Below are 17,465 nucleotides of genomic sequence, written 5' to 3' on the forward strand. Positions count from 1 at the left end.
GAAAGGCCTCTGAAACACTCAGTGTGTAGCTAAGCGTGTGGAAATTTTCGTAGTGTTTTTTCTCATTTAATTTGGCAAATTATCAGCAAAAAACTCAATAATTCAAGGTAACCCTTTCTTCTCAATCGCTTCCTGGAGTTTCAAAGTCATACCAACGAAAATGAGTGAAAAATTTCGGTGCAAAAATCGTGCATCGGCGAGAGTAGAGACTGAGAGTATTCATACAGAAATAGCCCATGATTCGAGCTTGGTTTTCGTGTTTTTCGTTTGAATTTTGGCCAAATAGTCGCTTTTAGCGGGTTTTGAAATTTTTAAAGCATCTAAAAACATTAAAATGACTTTTCATTAACAAACGAAATAAAAAAATGAGAAATTCAATATTTATCTACAAAATAAAAATATTTTTGGCAAGTGAATCATGCAGCTAAAAAGTGAACAATCAATGTTTTGGACGAGTACGTAGTGTGAGCGCGCGATTTTCGTGGGGATTCCCCGACCGTTCGTTCATTGCTGTGGCGCTCGAATACGCACTACGCAGTCAGTTTCTGTGAAACGGTATGAAATTTTCTTTCAGGCGAGGCGTTTCAAGTTACTCTTAAGTTACTTATTTATCAGTTGTTGTTTTACTGTTTCATGACACATGTTTTTGATTCAATCACTTGTTGACCTGAAAAACAACGATATTTAGTACTCTTTTTCAACAGACTTTTAGTAAGTAGCCGCGGTACAGCTGTCAAAATACTATCGTTTTCAAAGTACATTTTGAGTGAACTTTGTAAATGAACATTCTGAACCATCGTGTAATGTTATGCTTGTCATAGTATCTGCAATTGGAGAATTACTTCACATAGAATAATTTGTAAATGTAAATCAGTGCTGTTGAAGATTATTTAAGTGTCAAGGTGTTTCCAAATCTTGTGTGTATATAAGTATGTCCGGTTCTGAGATGAGCTGTATTGGCATCGAAAGGAATTTGTTAATAACTGACAATTTAATTAATACAATCAATTTTGAAATTTACTCAAAACTTTTGAGACTGAATTTGTAAATTTACCAAGAATTTTCGGAAGCTAGAGGGGAAACAGACATAACAGTGTGATGGGCGGACCAGAAAGTCCATGGAAATCAAGCAGGTTGTTCTTACATGAACATTGCTGTTTGGTGTGTTGATTTGTAACACTTACACTATGCTAACATGTTTCAACACCCAAGGAAACATTTGCAACTTTATAGTCAATGCGACATATTAATAAAATTATTTTAATTTTGTATCGGAATATCACAAAACAATGTTGTGATCATCGCAGTCCAGCTGTTATGAGTAAGCATGTGTACTTGGCTGGACCGATCAAGTTTCTGCAAAAAATCATTTCACTGTCAATGACAAGCTAAAGTGACGTCTTTAATAAATGTGTCCATTCAATATCCAAGGCCATCAATGACACGAAGAAAGTTTGTCAGTCCCCACGGACGAAGTCTGGGGGGACTTATAGATTGAGTCATGTCCGTCTGTCCGTGCGTGCGTGCGTACGTACGTACGTCCGTCCGTTCACGCAGACATGCCCTGGTCAATTTCTTTCAAACTTTGCACAAGGATAGTACCCTACCCCATACAGATGCACGTCAATTTGTTTCACAATGCGATCAAATTTGGCCGTGTTAGACTTGGAGGCTTTTAGTTTACACCTCCATAGACTCCCATGTATAAGGCAGTTCTCCATAGACTCCGATGTATAAGGCAGTCCTCCATAGACTCCCATGTAAAGGCAGTTCTCCATAGACTCCCATGTATAAGTCAGTTCTCCGTAGACGCCCATGTATAAGGCCAAGAAAAATTAAAGCTGCAAGCAGCGTTGGCGGGGCCCAAGCGGATAACATGGTTGAAAGATCTTGCACTCATGATATCATGTGCAAAATTCGATCTTGGAATAGTATGATTTTGAACATCATCTCATAGTTATTGTACGTGTCAGTGGGAATTGCATGTTTTACGTAAAATCCAATATGGCGGCCAAATATGAAGGGTGTAGCACTTGTGGTTACTGAGTTATGGACATATACTCATATTTAAGGGCAAAGGTCATCGAGGTCACGTGACATTTTGTCAAAAAATTGTAATGCTAAGTTATCCCTATATACCAAAAATCAGACCTCTAGCTCTATTGGCTGGCTCAGAATTAGATATGCGCATAATTAATGAGGTACAGGATGTGGTGTCATAAGGTCTCCCATCATACCAAATATGAAGGGTGTAGCACTTGTGGTTACTGAGTTATTGACATATACGTATATTCAAGGTCAAAGGTCATCGAGGTCACGTGACATATTGTCAAAAAAATTGTATTGCTAAGTTATCCCTATATACCAAAAATCAGACCTTTACCTCTATTGGCTGGCTGAGAATTAGATATGCGCATAATTAATGAGGTACAGGATGTGGTGTCATAAGGTCTCCCATCATACCAAATATGAAGGGTGTAGCACTTGTGGTTACTGAGTTATGGACATATACGTATATTCAAGGTCAAAGGTCATCGAGGTCACGTGATATTTGTCAAAAAAATTGTATTGCTAAGTTATCCCTATATACCAAAAATCAGACCTCTAGCTCTATTGGCTGGCTCAGAATTAGATATGCGCATAATTAATGAGGTACAGGATGTGGTGTCATAAGGTCTCCCATCATACCAAATATGAAGGGTGTAGCACTTGTGGTTACTGAGTTATGGACATATACTTATATTCAAGGTCAAAGGTCATCGAGGTCACGTGATATTTTGTCAAAAAAATTGTATTGCTAAGTTATCCCTATATACCAAAAATCAGACCTCTAGCTCTATTGGCTGGCTCAGAATTAGATATGCGCATAATTAATGAGGTACAGGATGTGGTGTCATAAGGTCTCCCATCATACCAAATATGAAGGGTGTAGCACTTGTGGTTACTGAGTTATGGACATATACGTATATTCAAGGTCAAAGGTCATCGAGGTCACGTGATATTTTGTCAAAAAATTGTATTGCTAAGTTATGCCTATATACCAAAAATCAGACCTCTAGCTCTATTGGCTTGCCCAGAATTAGATATGTGCATATTTAATGAGGTACCGGATATGGCACCATAAGGTCTCCCATCCTACCAAATATGAAGGATGTAGCACTTGTGGTTCCTAAGTTATGGACGTATATGTATATTTGAGGTCAAAGGTCATCGAAGTCATGTGACATTTTGTTAAAAAAATTGTTTTCGTAGTTATCCCTATATACCAAAAATCTGACCTCTTGCTCTATTAGATTGCCAGAATTAGATATGACTCTTACATAGGCCAGAATAAGCCATTTGTATAGCTTAGCTGCAGAGGTATAGGGGAGGTCAAAGGTCATTGAAAAATCAGAAAAATAATTCTTTAAAAATTTTCTTCTCAAAAACTGCCTGGTTTATTTCCTTGATATTTATTATATAGCATCTAGTAGTATGGCCTATAAAGTTTGCGAAAAGATTTTGGTGTTAGTTCTGGAGAAGAACTTTTTGAATGATTAAATTGCGATTTTTAGAAAATCCAATGTAGCGGCCAAATCATGTGACCGATCCAAATGTCTTTCGCAAACTTAAAAGAGATCACTCTAAGGATGACATGAGTAAAATTTCAGTTAAATCGGTGTGTTTGTTCTGGAGAAGAAGATTTTTAATGATTAAATTGCGATTTTTGTAAAATCCAAGATGGCGGCCAAATCACGTGACCGATCCAAACGTCTCTCGCAAACTTGAAAGAGATCACTCTAAGGATGACATGAGTAAAATTTCAGTTAAATCGGTGTGTTGGTTCTGGAGAAGAAGATTTTTAATGTTTAAATTGCGATTTTCGTAAAATCCAAGATGGCGGCCAAATCATGTGACCAATCCAAATGTCTTTCGCAACTTAAAAGAGATCACTCTAAGGATGACATGAGTAAAATTTCAGTTAAATCGGTGTGTTGGTTCTGGAGAAGAAGATTTTTAATGATTAAATTGCGATTTTCGTAAAATCCAAGATGGCGGCCAAATCACGTGACCGATCAAAACGTCTTTCGCAAACTTAAAAGAGATCACTCTAAGGATGACATGAGTAAAATTTTAGTTAAATCGGTGTTGTTGGTTCTGGAGAAGAAGATTTTTTATGATTAAATTGCGATTTTCGTAAAATCCAAGATGGCGGCCAAATCACGTGACCGATTCAAACGTCTTTCGCAAACTTAAAAGAGATCACTCTAAGGATGACATGAGTAAAATTTCAGTTAATCGGTGTGTTGGTTCTGGAGAAGAAGATTTTTAATGATTAAATTGCGATTTTCGTAAAATCCAAGATGGCGGCCAAATCACGTGACCGATACAAACGTCTTTCGCAAACTTGAAAGAGATCACTCTAAAGATGACATGAGTAAAATTTCAGTTAAATCAGTGTGTTGGTTCTGAGAAGAAGATTTTTAATGATTAAATTGCGATTTTCGTAAAATCCAAGATGGCGGCCAAATCACTTGACCGATCAAAACGTCTTTCGCAAACTTAAAGAGATCACTCTAAGGATGACATGAGTAAAATTTCAGTTAAATCGGTGTTTGGTTCTGGAGAAGAAGATTTTTTAATGATTAAATTACAATTTTCGTAAAATCCAAGATGGCGGCCAAATCACGTGACCGATTCAAAACGTCTTTCGCAAACTTAAAAGAGATCACTCTAAGGATGACATGAGTAAAATTTCAGTTAAATCGGTGTGTTGTTCTGGAGAAGAAGATTTTAATGATTAAATTGCGATTTTCGTAAAATCCAAGATGGCGGCCAAATCACGTGACCGATACAAACGTCTTTCGCAAACTTAACAGAGATCACTCTAAAGATGACATGAGTAAAATTTCAGTTAAATCAGTGTGTTGGTTCTGGAGAAGAAGATTTTTAATGATTAAATTGCGATTTTCGTAAAATCCAAGATGGCGGCCAAATCACGTGACTGATCCAAACGTCTTTCGCAAACTTAACAGAGGTCACTCTAAAGATGACATGAGTAAAATTTCAGTTAAATCGGTGTGTTGGTTCTGGAGAAGAAGATTTTTAATGATTAAATTACAATTTTCGTTAAATCCAAGATGGCGGCCAAATCACGTGACCGATTCAAACGTCTTTCGCAAACTTAAAAGAGATCACTCTAAGGATGACATGAGTAAAATTTCAGTTAAATCGGTGTGTTGGTTCTGGAGAAGAAGATTTTAATGATTAAATTGCGATTTTCGTAAAATCCAAGATGGCGGCCAAATCACGTGACCGATACAAACGTCTTTCGCAAACTTAACAGAGATCACTCTAAAGATGACATGAGTAAAATTTCAGTTAAATCGGTTGTGTGTGGTTCTTGAGAAGAAGATTTTTAATGATTAAATTGCGATTTTCGTAAAATCCAAGATGGCGGCCAAATCACGTGACCGATACAAACGTCTTTCGCAAACTTGAAAGAGATCACTCTAAGGATGACATGAGTAAAATTTCAGCTAATCGGTATGTTGGTTCTGGAGAAGAAGATTTTTAAAATTAAATCGGTATTTTTCGAAAATCCAATATGGCCGCCAGGACGCGCAACTATTCGAAATTTATACCCAGGTGCACGAGATCTCATAGGTACCTATTAGCCCTGCAAGTTTTAGAAGTTTGCGGTAAGCGGTGTTTGAGTTCTAGGTCGACAAAAAAAGAGCGGAAGAGAGAAGAAGAAGTAGAAGAAGAAGAAGAAAGTTGAATTCCTATAAAACAATAGGGGCCCAGCCGGTAGGCTTGGGCCCCTAATAAATGGGTATTTTTCGAAAATCCAATATGGCGGCCAAACCACCGTGACCGATCAAAACGCCTTTCGCAAACTTGAAAGAGATCACACTTAAGATGTTACATGTCAAATTTCAGTCGAATCGGTGTGTTTGTTCTGGAGAAGAAGATTTTTAAACATTAAATCATCGATTTCTCAAAATCCAATATGGCGGCCAAAACACGTGACCGATCAAAACGCCTTTCGCAAACTGTAAAGAGATCACACTTAAGATGTTACATGTCAAATTTCAGTCGAATCAGTGTTTTGGTTCTAAAGAAGAAGATTTTTAAAGATTAAATCACGATTTTCGCAAAAATCCAATATGGCGGCCAAACCATGTGACCGATCAAAACGCCTTTCGCAAACTTGAAAGAGATCACACTTGAGATGTTACATGTGAAATTTCAGTCGAATCGGTGTTTTGGTTCTGGAGAAGAAGATTTTTGAAGATTAAATCACGATTTTCTCAAAATCCAATATGGCGGCCAAACCACGTGACCGATCCAAGCGCCTTTCGCAAACTTGAAAGAGATCACACTTAAGATGTTACATGTGAAATTTCAGTCGAATCGGTGTTTTGGTTCTGGAGAAGAAGATTTTTAAAGATTAAATGGGTATTTTTCGAAAATCCAATATGGCGGCCAAGGTCACGTGACCGCATGCGATTTTATTGGCAAATTCTTAAGACCTTAGGCCATGCTTGCTATACAAAAAAATTTCAAATCGACTAGACCCCTGGGTATTCTGGAGAAGCCATTTGTAGGTTTTCGGAAAATCCAATATGGCCGCCAGGTCACGTGACCAATCGAAATTTGTATACCCAGGTGCACGAGATCTCACAGGTACCTATTAGCCCTGCAAGTTTCAGAAGTTTGCGGTAAGCGGTGTTTGAGTTCTAGGTCGACAAAAAAAGAGCGGAAGAACCAGAAGAAGAAAGTTGAACTCCTACGAAACCAATAGGGGCCCAGCCGGTCGGCTTGGGCCCCTAATAAAAATTTAGTTTCTCATCGTATTCTAGTGCAAAAAGGATGCATTGACACAGTTTTTAGTCCCCATGGATGAAGTCCAGGGGCTGATAGATTGGGTCATGGTGTCCGGGTTATTGTGTCCGTTCGTCCATCCGTTCGTCCATCCTTTCACACAGATATCTCAGACATTTTGACAAAATGTCACGTGACCTTGGTGACCTTTGACCTCAAATATACGTATTTGTCCATAACTCAGTAACCACAAGTGCTACACCCTTCATATATGGTATGATGGGATGACGCCACATATTATACCTCATTAATTATGCACATATCTAATTTTGAGCGAGCCAATAGAGCTAGAGGTCTGATTTTTGGTATATAGGGATAACTTAGCAATACAATTTTTTTTGACAAAATGTCACGTGACCTCAATGACCTTTGACCTCAAATATACATGTTTGTCCATAACTCAGTAACCACAAGTGCCACACCCTTCATATCTGGTATGATGGGAGACCTTATGACGCCACATACTGTACCTCATTAATTATGTGCATATCTAATTCTGAGCAAGCCAATAGAGCTGGATGTCTGATTTTTCGTATATAGGGATAACTATAGGATAGAAATTTTTTGACAAAATGTCATGTGAACTTGATTTTTTACCTAAAATATACGTTTATGTCAATAAATAAGTCCGACAAGTGCTATGTCCTTTATATTTAGTAGGATGGGAGACCTTATGACAACACACGCTTTACCTCATTTATTATGCACATATCTAATTCTGGGCAAGCGAATAGAGGTAGAGGTCTGATTTTTGGCATATAGGGATTTATTAGCAATACATTTTTTTTTCAAAATGTAATGTGACCTCAATGACCTTTGACCTTGATTATACATATATATGCATATCTCAGTAACCACAAGTTCTATACCCTTCAATTTTGATAGGATATTAGACCTTAAGATGTCACATCTTGTACCTCATTTATTATGCGCATATGTATTTCTTGGCTGGCCAATACAGCTACAGGTCTGATCTTTTTTCCCAATTTAGAACCATAACTTAGACATGCCTCATGTGTTTCAAATTGGGAACAACGACATAGACCTATGTGCCCATAGATCTCAACATATACACTCCAGTGATACTTCTTAATGACCACATTTCCCTGCCCCATCAAGACTAATACTCCTATTACTATGTCATTGTCAATGACAATGTTTAGAATTATATTTTCGTTTTAAACTACAGTTCTTTGATGCAGTGTGGTCGTCTGGCAATCCATCATCACGGCAGATGTAGTGCCATCCAATACACAGTCCACACTGTCCGATCATGCGTGCATGTTTCCTGTTATAATTCAATTGGGTCAGAATTTTGTAGCAAGGAACATACAAAATCTTGCAGATAAATCAATTTGGATGATCTATGTACATCTATGCAAATTCCAAGTTTTGTGGACATGTGAAAATTATGTTTTTTGCCTTCATGTACAAGATGGCGTGTTTACCAAGCTGGACGCTCACTGCTAAAAAAACAATAGGTTTTATTACAGTTTCACATTTCAACCCTTTCTTTGCATCTTTCTCAGCAACATTCCCCAAATCCCTACCGCTAAATGCACTGAGGAGCACAGTGTCATCATTGACGCTATTTTTTTTAATATCGAACAAAATAGTATGGATAAGCTAGGATTTCAAATCGTTTGTCACAAAAAGGGCTGACATATGCTTGAAAAAAATTGAAAATATCCAATCCCTTTGAATGTTATATGGTCAGCTAAGAAATGGTCATCCAAAACTATTCTTCTTATATTTCAGCCAACTAACGATAACTCACTTTGATGGAGAGCGAGTTGGTACTTACAGATGTTCAGTCATCGATCAAGATGGATTAGAATACACTGCTGAAACTAATGTTACCTATGCAGGTAAATGTTCTGTTAGAAGCTGATGACTGAACACGATCGCAAAGATATACTAACGTAAAACGTATATTCCACCTGTTAGCTTGATGTTTGCAGTTTGTTTTGTACCGTGTTGGGATCTGTATTGTACAACATGCAGTGTTGCTTTCTGGAAAATGAGTTCTTGTGTTGAATTAGCTTCCATCGCCATCATTGTAATTCATTTCAATTGATTTTGCAGATAACGAAACTGCAATCAACGAACAAAATAAAAATACAGAAAAATATATCAAAACAAAGTTTATGTCGCTTCAAGTAATGAAATGGATGGTGTTTGTCAAATAGTCTAACTTTCATCCAGCTGAGTATTTGTATCTGTCTCCTGATCATATCACATGTAATTGAGCATATGTTTTATCGATTGACGACATCATATATATTTTCTTCATAGAATATGCGGAAAGCTTGTTTGGTGATTTCTGCAACAACACACGCAATTGCAAACATGCCGTCCGATGTGATCGATCATTAGGATGCATTTGTCTAGATGGATGGACCGGGGAAAAATGCGATTTGGGTGAGAACTTTCAATTTATACGCATTTTGAATTAGGTACTCAATTGTTCAGTATTTGTTTATGTATTAAACTGTTTTATTTTCTTTTGGTCATATTGCCTATATTATCATTCTAGAATGCACTACCGACATTTTTGACAGCTGGACATTTTGCAACACGTGACCCAGTCTTTACATTTTATCCAACAGACGTCCAAGCACCAACTATCACTGACTGTCCAGCGAACCAAACAGTGTTGGCAGACGCTGACGACAACTCAGCTATAGTGAGTTGGAAGAACACCCCTATAATTGATAACTCCAATAAGCCAGTTGTTTTGGGATCAAATCGAGAATCGGGGGAGAGATTTGGCATTGGCAAGCATGACATCATCATCTGGGCTTCGGATCAGTCGAATAATACGGCGTTTTGCAATTTTTCAGTATTTGTTGCTAAACAGAAAAGAAATGGTAAGCTCCCTTAAATGTCTCTATGATGAGCACTTTATACAAATGGACATGTAACACATTCTGATACAACTTACGATGATTTTCTCAGGTCCACTGAAATGAATTACTCTCTCATTTGAGTAAGGGCATAGTGCTTGTCAAACAAAAACACCTCATTCTAGAAGACAATTTTAAATTCGACTTGCGAAGAAGCAGTGAAACAGAATAGACCGATGACAAACAAAATGCACACGCAGAATAAGACGGTTAAATCTGTGATATAAAATTTGAAAGTTTACCGATGGTAAGAAAAATACAAAGAAACGCCATTTTATTCAGTTTTTTAGCAAGGTTTGAACACCTAGTCACTCTTAAGGCCAACAGCGTTCTTCAACTTAAATTATGGACATGTTCTTACACATAAAGTTCATTTATTCCACGCCAAACCATTTGTCTTAGCAATATATTGTACGTTGCATTGTACATCAAGGGAAATGGATGTAGGCAGAGCAATCTATAGAGTTACATTTTTGTGTATCAGAGTATTGGCAATCGTTTTGAACAACAGTGCCACATCATTCGGCAGACATGTATCGATGCTAGGGATAGTCATACACTCCCACTGTAAGACGATGGCAAATAAGCAAACGAATTCACAAACTATGAAATAACCCTGAACGTTATTGAGAACAATTGCATGACCAGTCAAAATTCTTTCCTTTGGGCCAAAAGCTGACTTTAATTCGCAAACTGATCATTTGCAGCCGGAATTATCAAAGCTACACCACTCTATTCATGGATTACACTGGTGGGAGTACTTTTGTGTGCTCTAATGCTGTTTCTGTATAAATGTATTGCCCGAAAGAAAACACCTTACGCTCCTGTTGACAGACAAGACAGTGACTTTGAGGATTATCTAAAGGCAAGATGCTCACTACAATATATAATTTATAAATGTTAAGGCATACTTTGTTTTACTTAGACAATGAAGATTTTTACTCCCTTATACGTTCACGTTCATTTAATTCACGTTGAGCACAAACGTTGCATGGTATTGGTCATCAGATAGTATGATTTAAAGTGAAATTTCTTTATTATATTTTATTTATTAGCTAAAAATATCCTTTTGATGATATATTGTAGGAATATTCGTGTAAACTACGCGATGCTGCCAAGACACCTCATTTGATAGGGACCTTTCAAATGTTTGTCATAGGGGAGTCATCGTCCAGATGAAGATGAAAATTAAAATTGCCCATCTACATTTTCTTTTACATATACTCGTCAGTACAAGGGTAAGCAAAACTGAATGATAGGCGTACAAAAGCTGTAAGTAGACTGATTTTCGTAGATATGTATTTGCTGTCACATTCTTTTCGTTATGGCTGTTCTTTATTCAAAGTACTTGTCTATCTTCGCTTACCAGGAACATTTGCCGAAAGAAGCATTGGTTTTGAATGTTGAGAAGAAAGCTTTGAAGATATGTGAGGAAGAGCCGATTGGTAAAGGGGAATTGGAAGAGTCTACAAGGCTCGATTGACTATCCATGGAGAAGAAAAAGAAGTCGCTGCTAAAACTATCTGCGAAGGTGAGTCGAAATTCTTTCGAACCTTAGTTGTACACTGACTACATCAATGAAGGTTTCTTTTCGTCTTGCCCCATGATCAATGATATTACAGTGAGCGCCAGTGTGCTGATATTGGAATTCACTATACTTGCATCAGAGAAGCATCGCCTTGTGCATCTGTCAACACCCTTAGCCAACATTAGTTGGATAGTTGTAATCCGGCACTTTTAGCACATTATTCACGTCGAGATCCGAAGTGTTGGATATTCATCTCGTTTAAAGGGACATTATCGCTATCTTTTGATCCTTTTTTCACCAATATTGTTGCAAACGAGCAGTTGCTGATGTTGTTCGATTTATTGAAAGATTTCTAAAAAATGGTCGACCATAGACAACTTCCATCCAATTTTGCCTACACTGTGTAGAAAAACCTCGGGTCAGGGGTTAACAGTAGCCCACCTAAAACCTCTGACCCGAGGTTTTTCTACACGGTGTAGGCAAAATTGGATGGAAGTTGTCCATGGTCGACCATTTTTTAGACATCTTTCAATAAATCGAACAACATTGATAATTGAAATTTGAAAATGGCTGCCATAGGCTGCTAGCGCTATCTCTATGGGAGAACATTAATTTCAAAATAAGACTGAAAACTTTAGTAATTTTACGAGCTTCAAAATGAACCCCATACAAGCGGTAGGTCAGAAAAGTACTGTAACATTCTGATGGTCCGAATATCTGTCCCTGAGGCACATTCTATTTCAATGCAATATCTCCTTGTATGTTTAACATGACAACTACAACGTTAACACTTGCAGAGATTCTTCACTGAAGCCTTTAAAGAAAGACATAATAATCCACCCAATGACGATTCGTAGGAATGCCTGGAATACTTAAGACGGATTCTCAAGTCTACATTTTTGTGGGTACTATTCCTCGGTAAAGCACAGCTACATGCACCTGAAAACTCCCAGGGAATATATAAGCTAGACTGCAGTCTTGTAATGTCGAGCATTAATTGGAAACTTTAATTTTTCTACTGAAATGAATATTGGCATTCAATTCTTACCGCTGTATTTTTTATAATTACCTGATAAGGCAATGTGTCAAAGGATAGCGGAAATAAAAACACATTCACCCACTTGGATCAACATTTACTTATAAGAATTAAGACTTTTTCTGTCATTGTGAATAAAGTAACTTTTGAATAAAGTCGCTGAAATAAATTTCAACCTGCATCTTATTACTTATTATCAATTAAAAAAGATTAAAGTCACAGATAGTTCATATTGCACCATTATTGATAAAGTCACTATTTGTGATGTAATATCGAAAGGAACATAGATGCACAACAGTGTACCAGTACTATGTGGCACGAATCTATACCTGTGATAAAAGCGAGAAGTTTCATAGGTCCTGTCTCGTACCACTGCTGTTTCAGTGAGCATAGCTTTCTTCAAAACACAATGGCAGGGCAACAATAGTTTGGCCAACATGTAGCGTATCATCGATCGATGGGTTGGAAATGTCAGCCGCCACGATTACAATACTGTCATAATCATCATAATGTTATATTACTGTCATATTACCATTAATCTTCCTTGCCTTTACTGATTATTTCCTAATATTTCCGAGAAATTAGCGTCCTTGGGTAAATACCATTCTAAAACAATAGTGGCGCCACAAAACACCAGAACGGGAGCAACAGCTCGTTTACACATTGAAACAAATGAACCCAGTAACCTAAACTTCTCTTGGAGGGAAATCTGCATCATACTACCTCCATCTTCTCATTATTATCAAACCACTTATCATATTGAGCTGTATATTTATGGATTGAGTTTGAAACTATTGAATAGTGGCATGCAGCGCACAGGCAAGTGATAATTTGTACTTTTCTAATGTCGATTGAAATCATAGTATTGTATGTTATCTTATTGTGTTCTTTATGGCATCGGTAACCGACATAGCTACGATACTGTATAAATGGACGCTGACACTCTTATTAAAATTAAAGCTACAAGCAGCTTCACTGGGCCCAAGCATTTGAAAACAGTGTGAAAAGGTACCAGAGTGATAATTCATAACCGTAGCCAAGAATGCATATTTAGTGAGGTAGAGGATGCAACACGATAAAGTCTTCCATCATACAGTATATCAAAGGTATAGCACTTGTGGTTATCTATTTATAGGCATGTATGCATATTGGAGGGCAAAGGTCATTGGGGTCTTGTGTCTGTCAAAAAAAAATTATATGCATACCTAATTCTGGGCTGACCAAAAGAGATAGAGGTCTGATTTTCAGTATATAGGGTTAACTATGGAATACAATTTTTTTTGACGAAACGTCACTGACCCCGATGACAGCCAATAATTAAATATGCACATATTTAATGAGTGAAAGGATGTGCCATCATAAAGTCTCCAATCATACCAAATATGAAGAGGGTAGCACTTGTTGTTACTGAGTTATGGATATATATATGTATATGTGAGGTCAAAGGTCATTTGGGTCAAGTGACATTTTGTCTCAGAAAATATAGTCCATAGCTATCCCTATTTACCGAAAATCATCACTATTGGCCAGCCCAGAATTAGATATGCACGTATTTAATGAGTGAAAAAATGTGCCATCATAAGCCTCCCATCTTACCAAATATAAAGCGGGTAGCACTTGCTGTTACTGAGTTATGGACATATATGTATATTTGAGGTCAAAGGTCGTCGGGGTCATGTGACGTTTTTTCAAAAAAAAATTGTATTCCATAGCGAGTTGCACTGTGGTTACTGAGTTATGGACATATATGCATATATGAGGTCAAAGGTCATTGGGGTCATGTGACGTTTTTTCAAAAAAATTGTATTCCATTTTTTCTCTGAAAATGTAGCCCATAGTTATCCCCATGACCTTAAAGTGGCTAGAGTAGTTCCTCTGTTTAAGAAAAATTGTAAAACTGAAGTTGGTAATTATAGACCAGTATCTGTACTTAACATTATGTCTAAGGTCATGGAACGGCTTGTTTTTGATCAGTTAAATGATTACCTTGTTGAACACAATTTGCTGTATGAGCTGCAGTCTGGATTTCGTCCCAATTATTCAACTGACACCTGTTTGATTCATCTCTATGATGTTATCAAGCGTGAGTGTGATCAGGGCAATTATACAAGTATGGTTATGCTTGACGTACAGAAAGCATTTGATACTGTAAATCATGACGTTTTATTACATAAACTCAGAGCAGTGGGTCTTGACAGTGTCACAGTAAGTTGGTTTAAGTCCTATTTAACTGATCGCAAGCAAGTGGTTGACGTAAATGGAATCATCTCATCTGAAAAGTGTATTTCATGTGGTGTGCCACAAGGGTCAATACTGGGACCGCTTTTATTTTTAATTTATGTAAATGATATGCCAGCAGCTGTTAAGTGTAAGATTCTATTGTACGCCGATGATTCGGCTTTGTTTGTATCTGGCAAAGACATAAATGAAATACAGGAGGCGTTGAGTATTGAAATGGAGACAATTCAGGAATGGTTAGTTGACAGCAAGCTGTCTTTGCATCTCGGTAAAACCGAGTCAATTCTATTTGGAACAAAAAGAAAGTTGAAAAATTCAAACGAACTACAGGTCAAGTGTTGTGGAACTGACATTGAGTCAAAGCGGCAAGTTGCATATTCAGGAGTAAAATTAGATCAGTCGCTGTCGGGTGATTCCATCGTAAATGATATTGTCAGTAAATGTTCTAAAAAAGTGAAATTTCTTTACAGAAATGCAAGGGATTTTAAGCTTGATATAAAGAAGCTCCTTGTCTCGGCGCTGATTCAATGTCACTTCGATTATGCTTGTTCTGCATGGTACTCTGGACTTACAAAACGATCTAAATCACGGCTACAAGTGGCTCAAAATAAAGTTATCAGATTTCTGTTGAATGTCCCGCCTAGAGCTCACATTGGGCCGGGCGAATTCCGTCAAGTAGGTATGTTGCCTGTTGAACAGAGAGTAAACCAACTTAAACTTAATCATATGCATAATATCTTCAATGACCATGCTCCCGATTACATGAGAAATCAAGTACAAAGATACATAAGCTGTTACAATACAAGAAATAGTGTTGCATCTTTCAAGATTCCAAGGGTAAAAGGTTGTGGCATAATTCCTTTAATTATACAGGTTCCGTAATTTGGAATAGTTTACCTTTGTCACTAAGACAATGTGAGTCAATCAGTGTATTCAAAAAAGGAGTAAAAGACCACTTAATGTCAAGAATGTTTCTCTGATTTTAATGAATGATATAATCTATCTACACTTTTATAAAACATAATTGTCATGACATTTTCCCCATGTATTCCAATACATCAAGCAGAACAATTGCCGTCTTGTCAAAATCAAATCCGTCATTTTGTATTTTTTAACATCGAGGACCACAATGGAAATAAGCATCAATTGCTTTCTTGTGTTATCCTCGGCAGTAATGTGAAATGTACATTTTATATATTTTATTTTAATTGCCAAATAAATTCAATCAATCAATCAATAGTTTCACTATGTACCAAAAATCAGATCTATCTCTATTGGTCAGCCCAGAATAAGATATGCACATAATTAATGAGGTACACGATGTGCCATCATAAAGTCTCCAAACATACCAAATATGAAGAGGGTAGCACTTGTGGTTACTGAGTTATGGACATATATGTATATATGAGGTCAAAGGTCATCGGGGTCATGTGACATTTTGTCAAAAAATTGTATTCCATAGTTATCCCTATGTACCGAAAATCAGACCTCTATCTCTATTGGTCAGCCCAGAATTAGATATGCACATAATTAATGAGGTACAGGATGTGCCATCATAAAGTCTCTCATCATACCAAATATGAAGCGGGTAGCACTTGTGGTTACTGAGTTATGGACATATATGTATATTTGAGGTCAAAGGTCATCGGGGTCATGTGACATTTTGTCAAAAAAATTGTATTCCATAGTTATCCTATGTACCGAAAATCAGACCTCTATCTCTATTGGTCAGTCCAGAATTAGATATGTGCATAATTAATGATGTACAGGATATGCCATCATAAAGTCTCCCATCATACCAAATATGAAGGGCATAGCATTTGTGGTTACTGAGTAATGGACAAATATGTATATTTGAGGGCAAAGGTCATCGGGTCATGTAACATTTTGTCAAAAAATTTGTAGTCCACAGTTATCTCTACGTACCGAAAATCAGACCTCCTTCTCCTTTTGGAACCTTATTATTAGATATGTACATAATTAATGAGGTACAGTATTTTGCCAGGGTCAAAAGTCAGAGGGCATCCCAAAATTTTAGTTTTGAATTTGGTCCTCTACTGGTCAATGTTCAAGCCTCCCAGACTCTTACATTGGTCAGAATAAGCCATTGCCATAGCTTAGCTGCATAGGTATAGCACGGGTCAAAGGTCATTGAAAAATGTGAAAAATAATGCTTTAAAAATCTTCTTCTCTAAATCGAAATGGCCTGTGACCTTGAAATATGGCAATAAGGAGCCTTGACCCATGGTCTACAAATGTTGTTAACAGTACTTTGATTGATTAATTTGTATGCAAATGAGATGAATTTAAAAGTTTCAATTGAAGATAACTGCTGGGTCATGTGACCAGTCGGCATGGTAACAAAGTAAGCAAATATTGTCTTTGAGTTTTACCTATTTGTAAAATTGCAAGTCATTTTGTGCAATGAATTTTGAATGGGAGTCGTGATATGTGAAAGCAGGTCCAAGGTCAGTCAAGGTCAACCGACAATTGTTGAATTTTTTTGTCCCATACTTACCCCTATGAACCAAGAACCACACCTGTAGCCCCTGTAGTTCCTGAGATACATTGATTTTGCATAATAAATAAGTTATGGAAAAATATCAATTTAATCACTTAAAAATACCGTCAAGGACACTCTGTGCTCACATTTCGTTTGAATTTGTCCATTCAAGAAATATTTAAACCAGGAAAAACAAGAATGACAAAAGCACTTAAGGTCTACAACTTAGGTACTGGAGGTCATCTTTAGGAACATGCATATCAACTTTTATAGCAATGGGACAAGCAGATCCTAAATACATATAAGCAAATGTCAACAACAAAAAATAGACAGAGAAGGTTGATAAAAAGAAAACGTGGGAGAGGGCAAAAACATGTACAAGGGATC

At 37.1% G+C, this 17,465-nt stretch overlaps 1 protein-coding gene across 1 annotated transcript in view; it reads left to right on the forward strand.

Annotated features, from left to right (window-relative positions):
- LOC139133501 (uncharacterized) overlaps nt 1-13,283 on the forward strand; it is a 44,953-nt gene extending 31,670 nt beyond the window's left edge. The window contains exons 21-26 of the mRNA XM_070700135.1: nt 8,626-8,735; nt 9,163-9,288; nt 9,477-9,737; nt 10,481-10,638; nt 11,143-11,304; nt 12,099-13,283. Coding sequence (XP_070556236.1) covers nt 8,626-8,735; nt 9,163-9,288; nt 9,477-9,737; nt 10,481-10,638; nt 11,143-11,256 — 769 coding nt within the window. The 3' untranslated portion in view covers nt 11,257-11,304; nt 12,099-13,283. The remainder of the gene's footprint in view (nt 1-8,625; nt 8,736-9,162; nt 9,289-9,476; nt 9,738-10,480; nt 10,639-11,142; nt 11,305-12,098) is intronic.
- The last annotated feature ends 4,182 nt before the right edge of the window (nt 13,284-17,465 follow it).

The sequence above is a fragment of the Ptychodera flava genome, chromosome 5 (genome assembly GCF_041260155.1).
Source record: "Ptychodera flava strain L36383 chromosome 5, AS_Pfla_20210202, whole genome shotgun sequence".
Classification (NCBI taxonomy): Eukaryota; Metazoa; Hemichordata; class Enteropneusta; family Ptychoderidae; genus Ptychodera; species Ptychodera flava.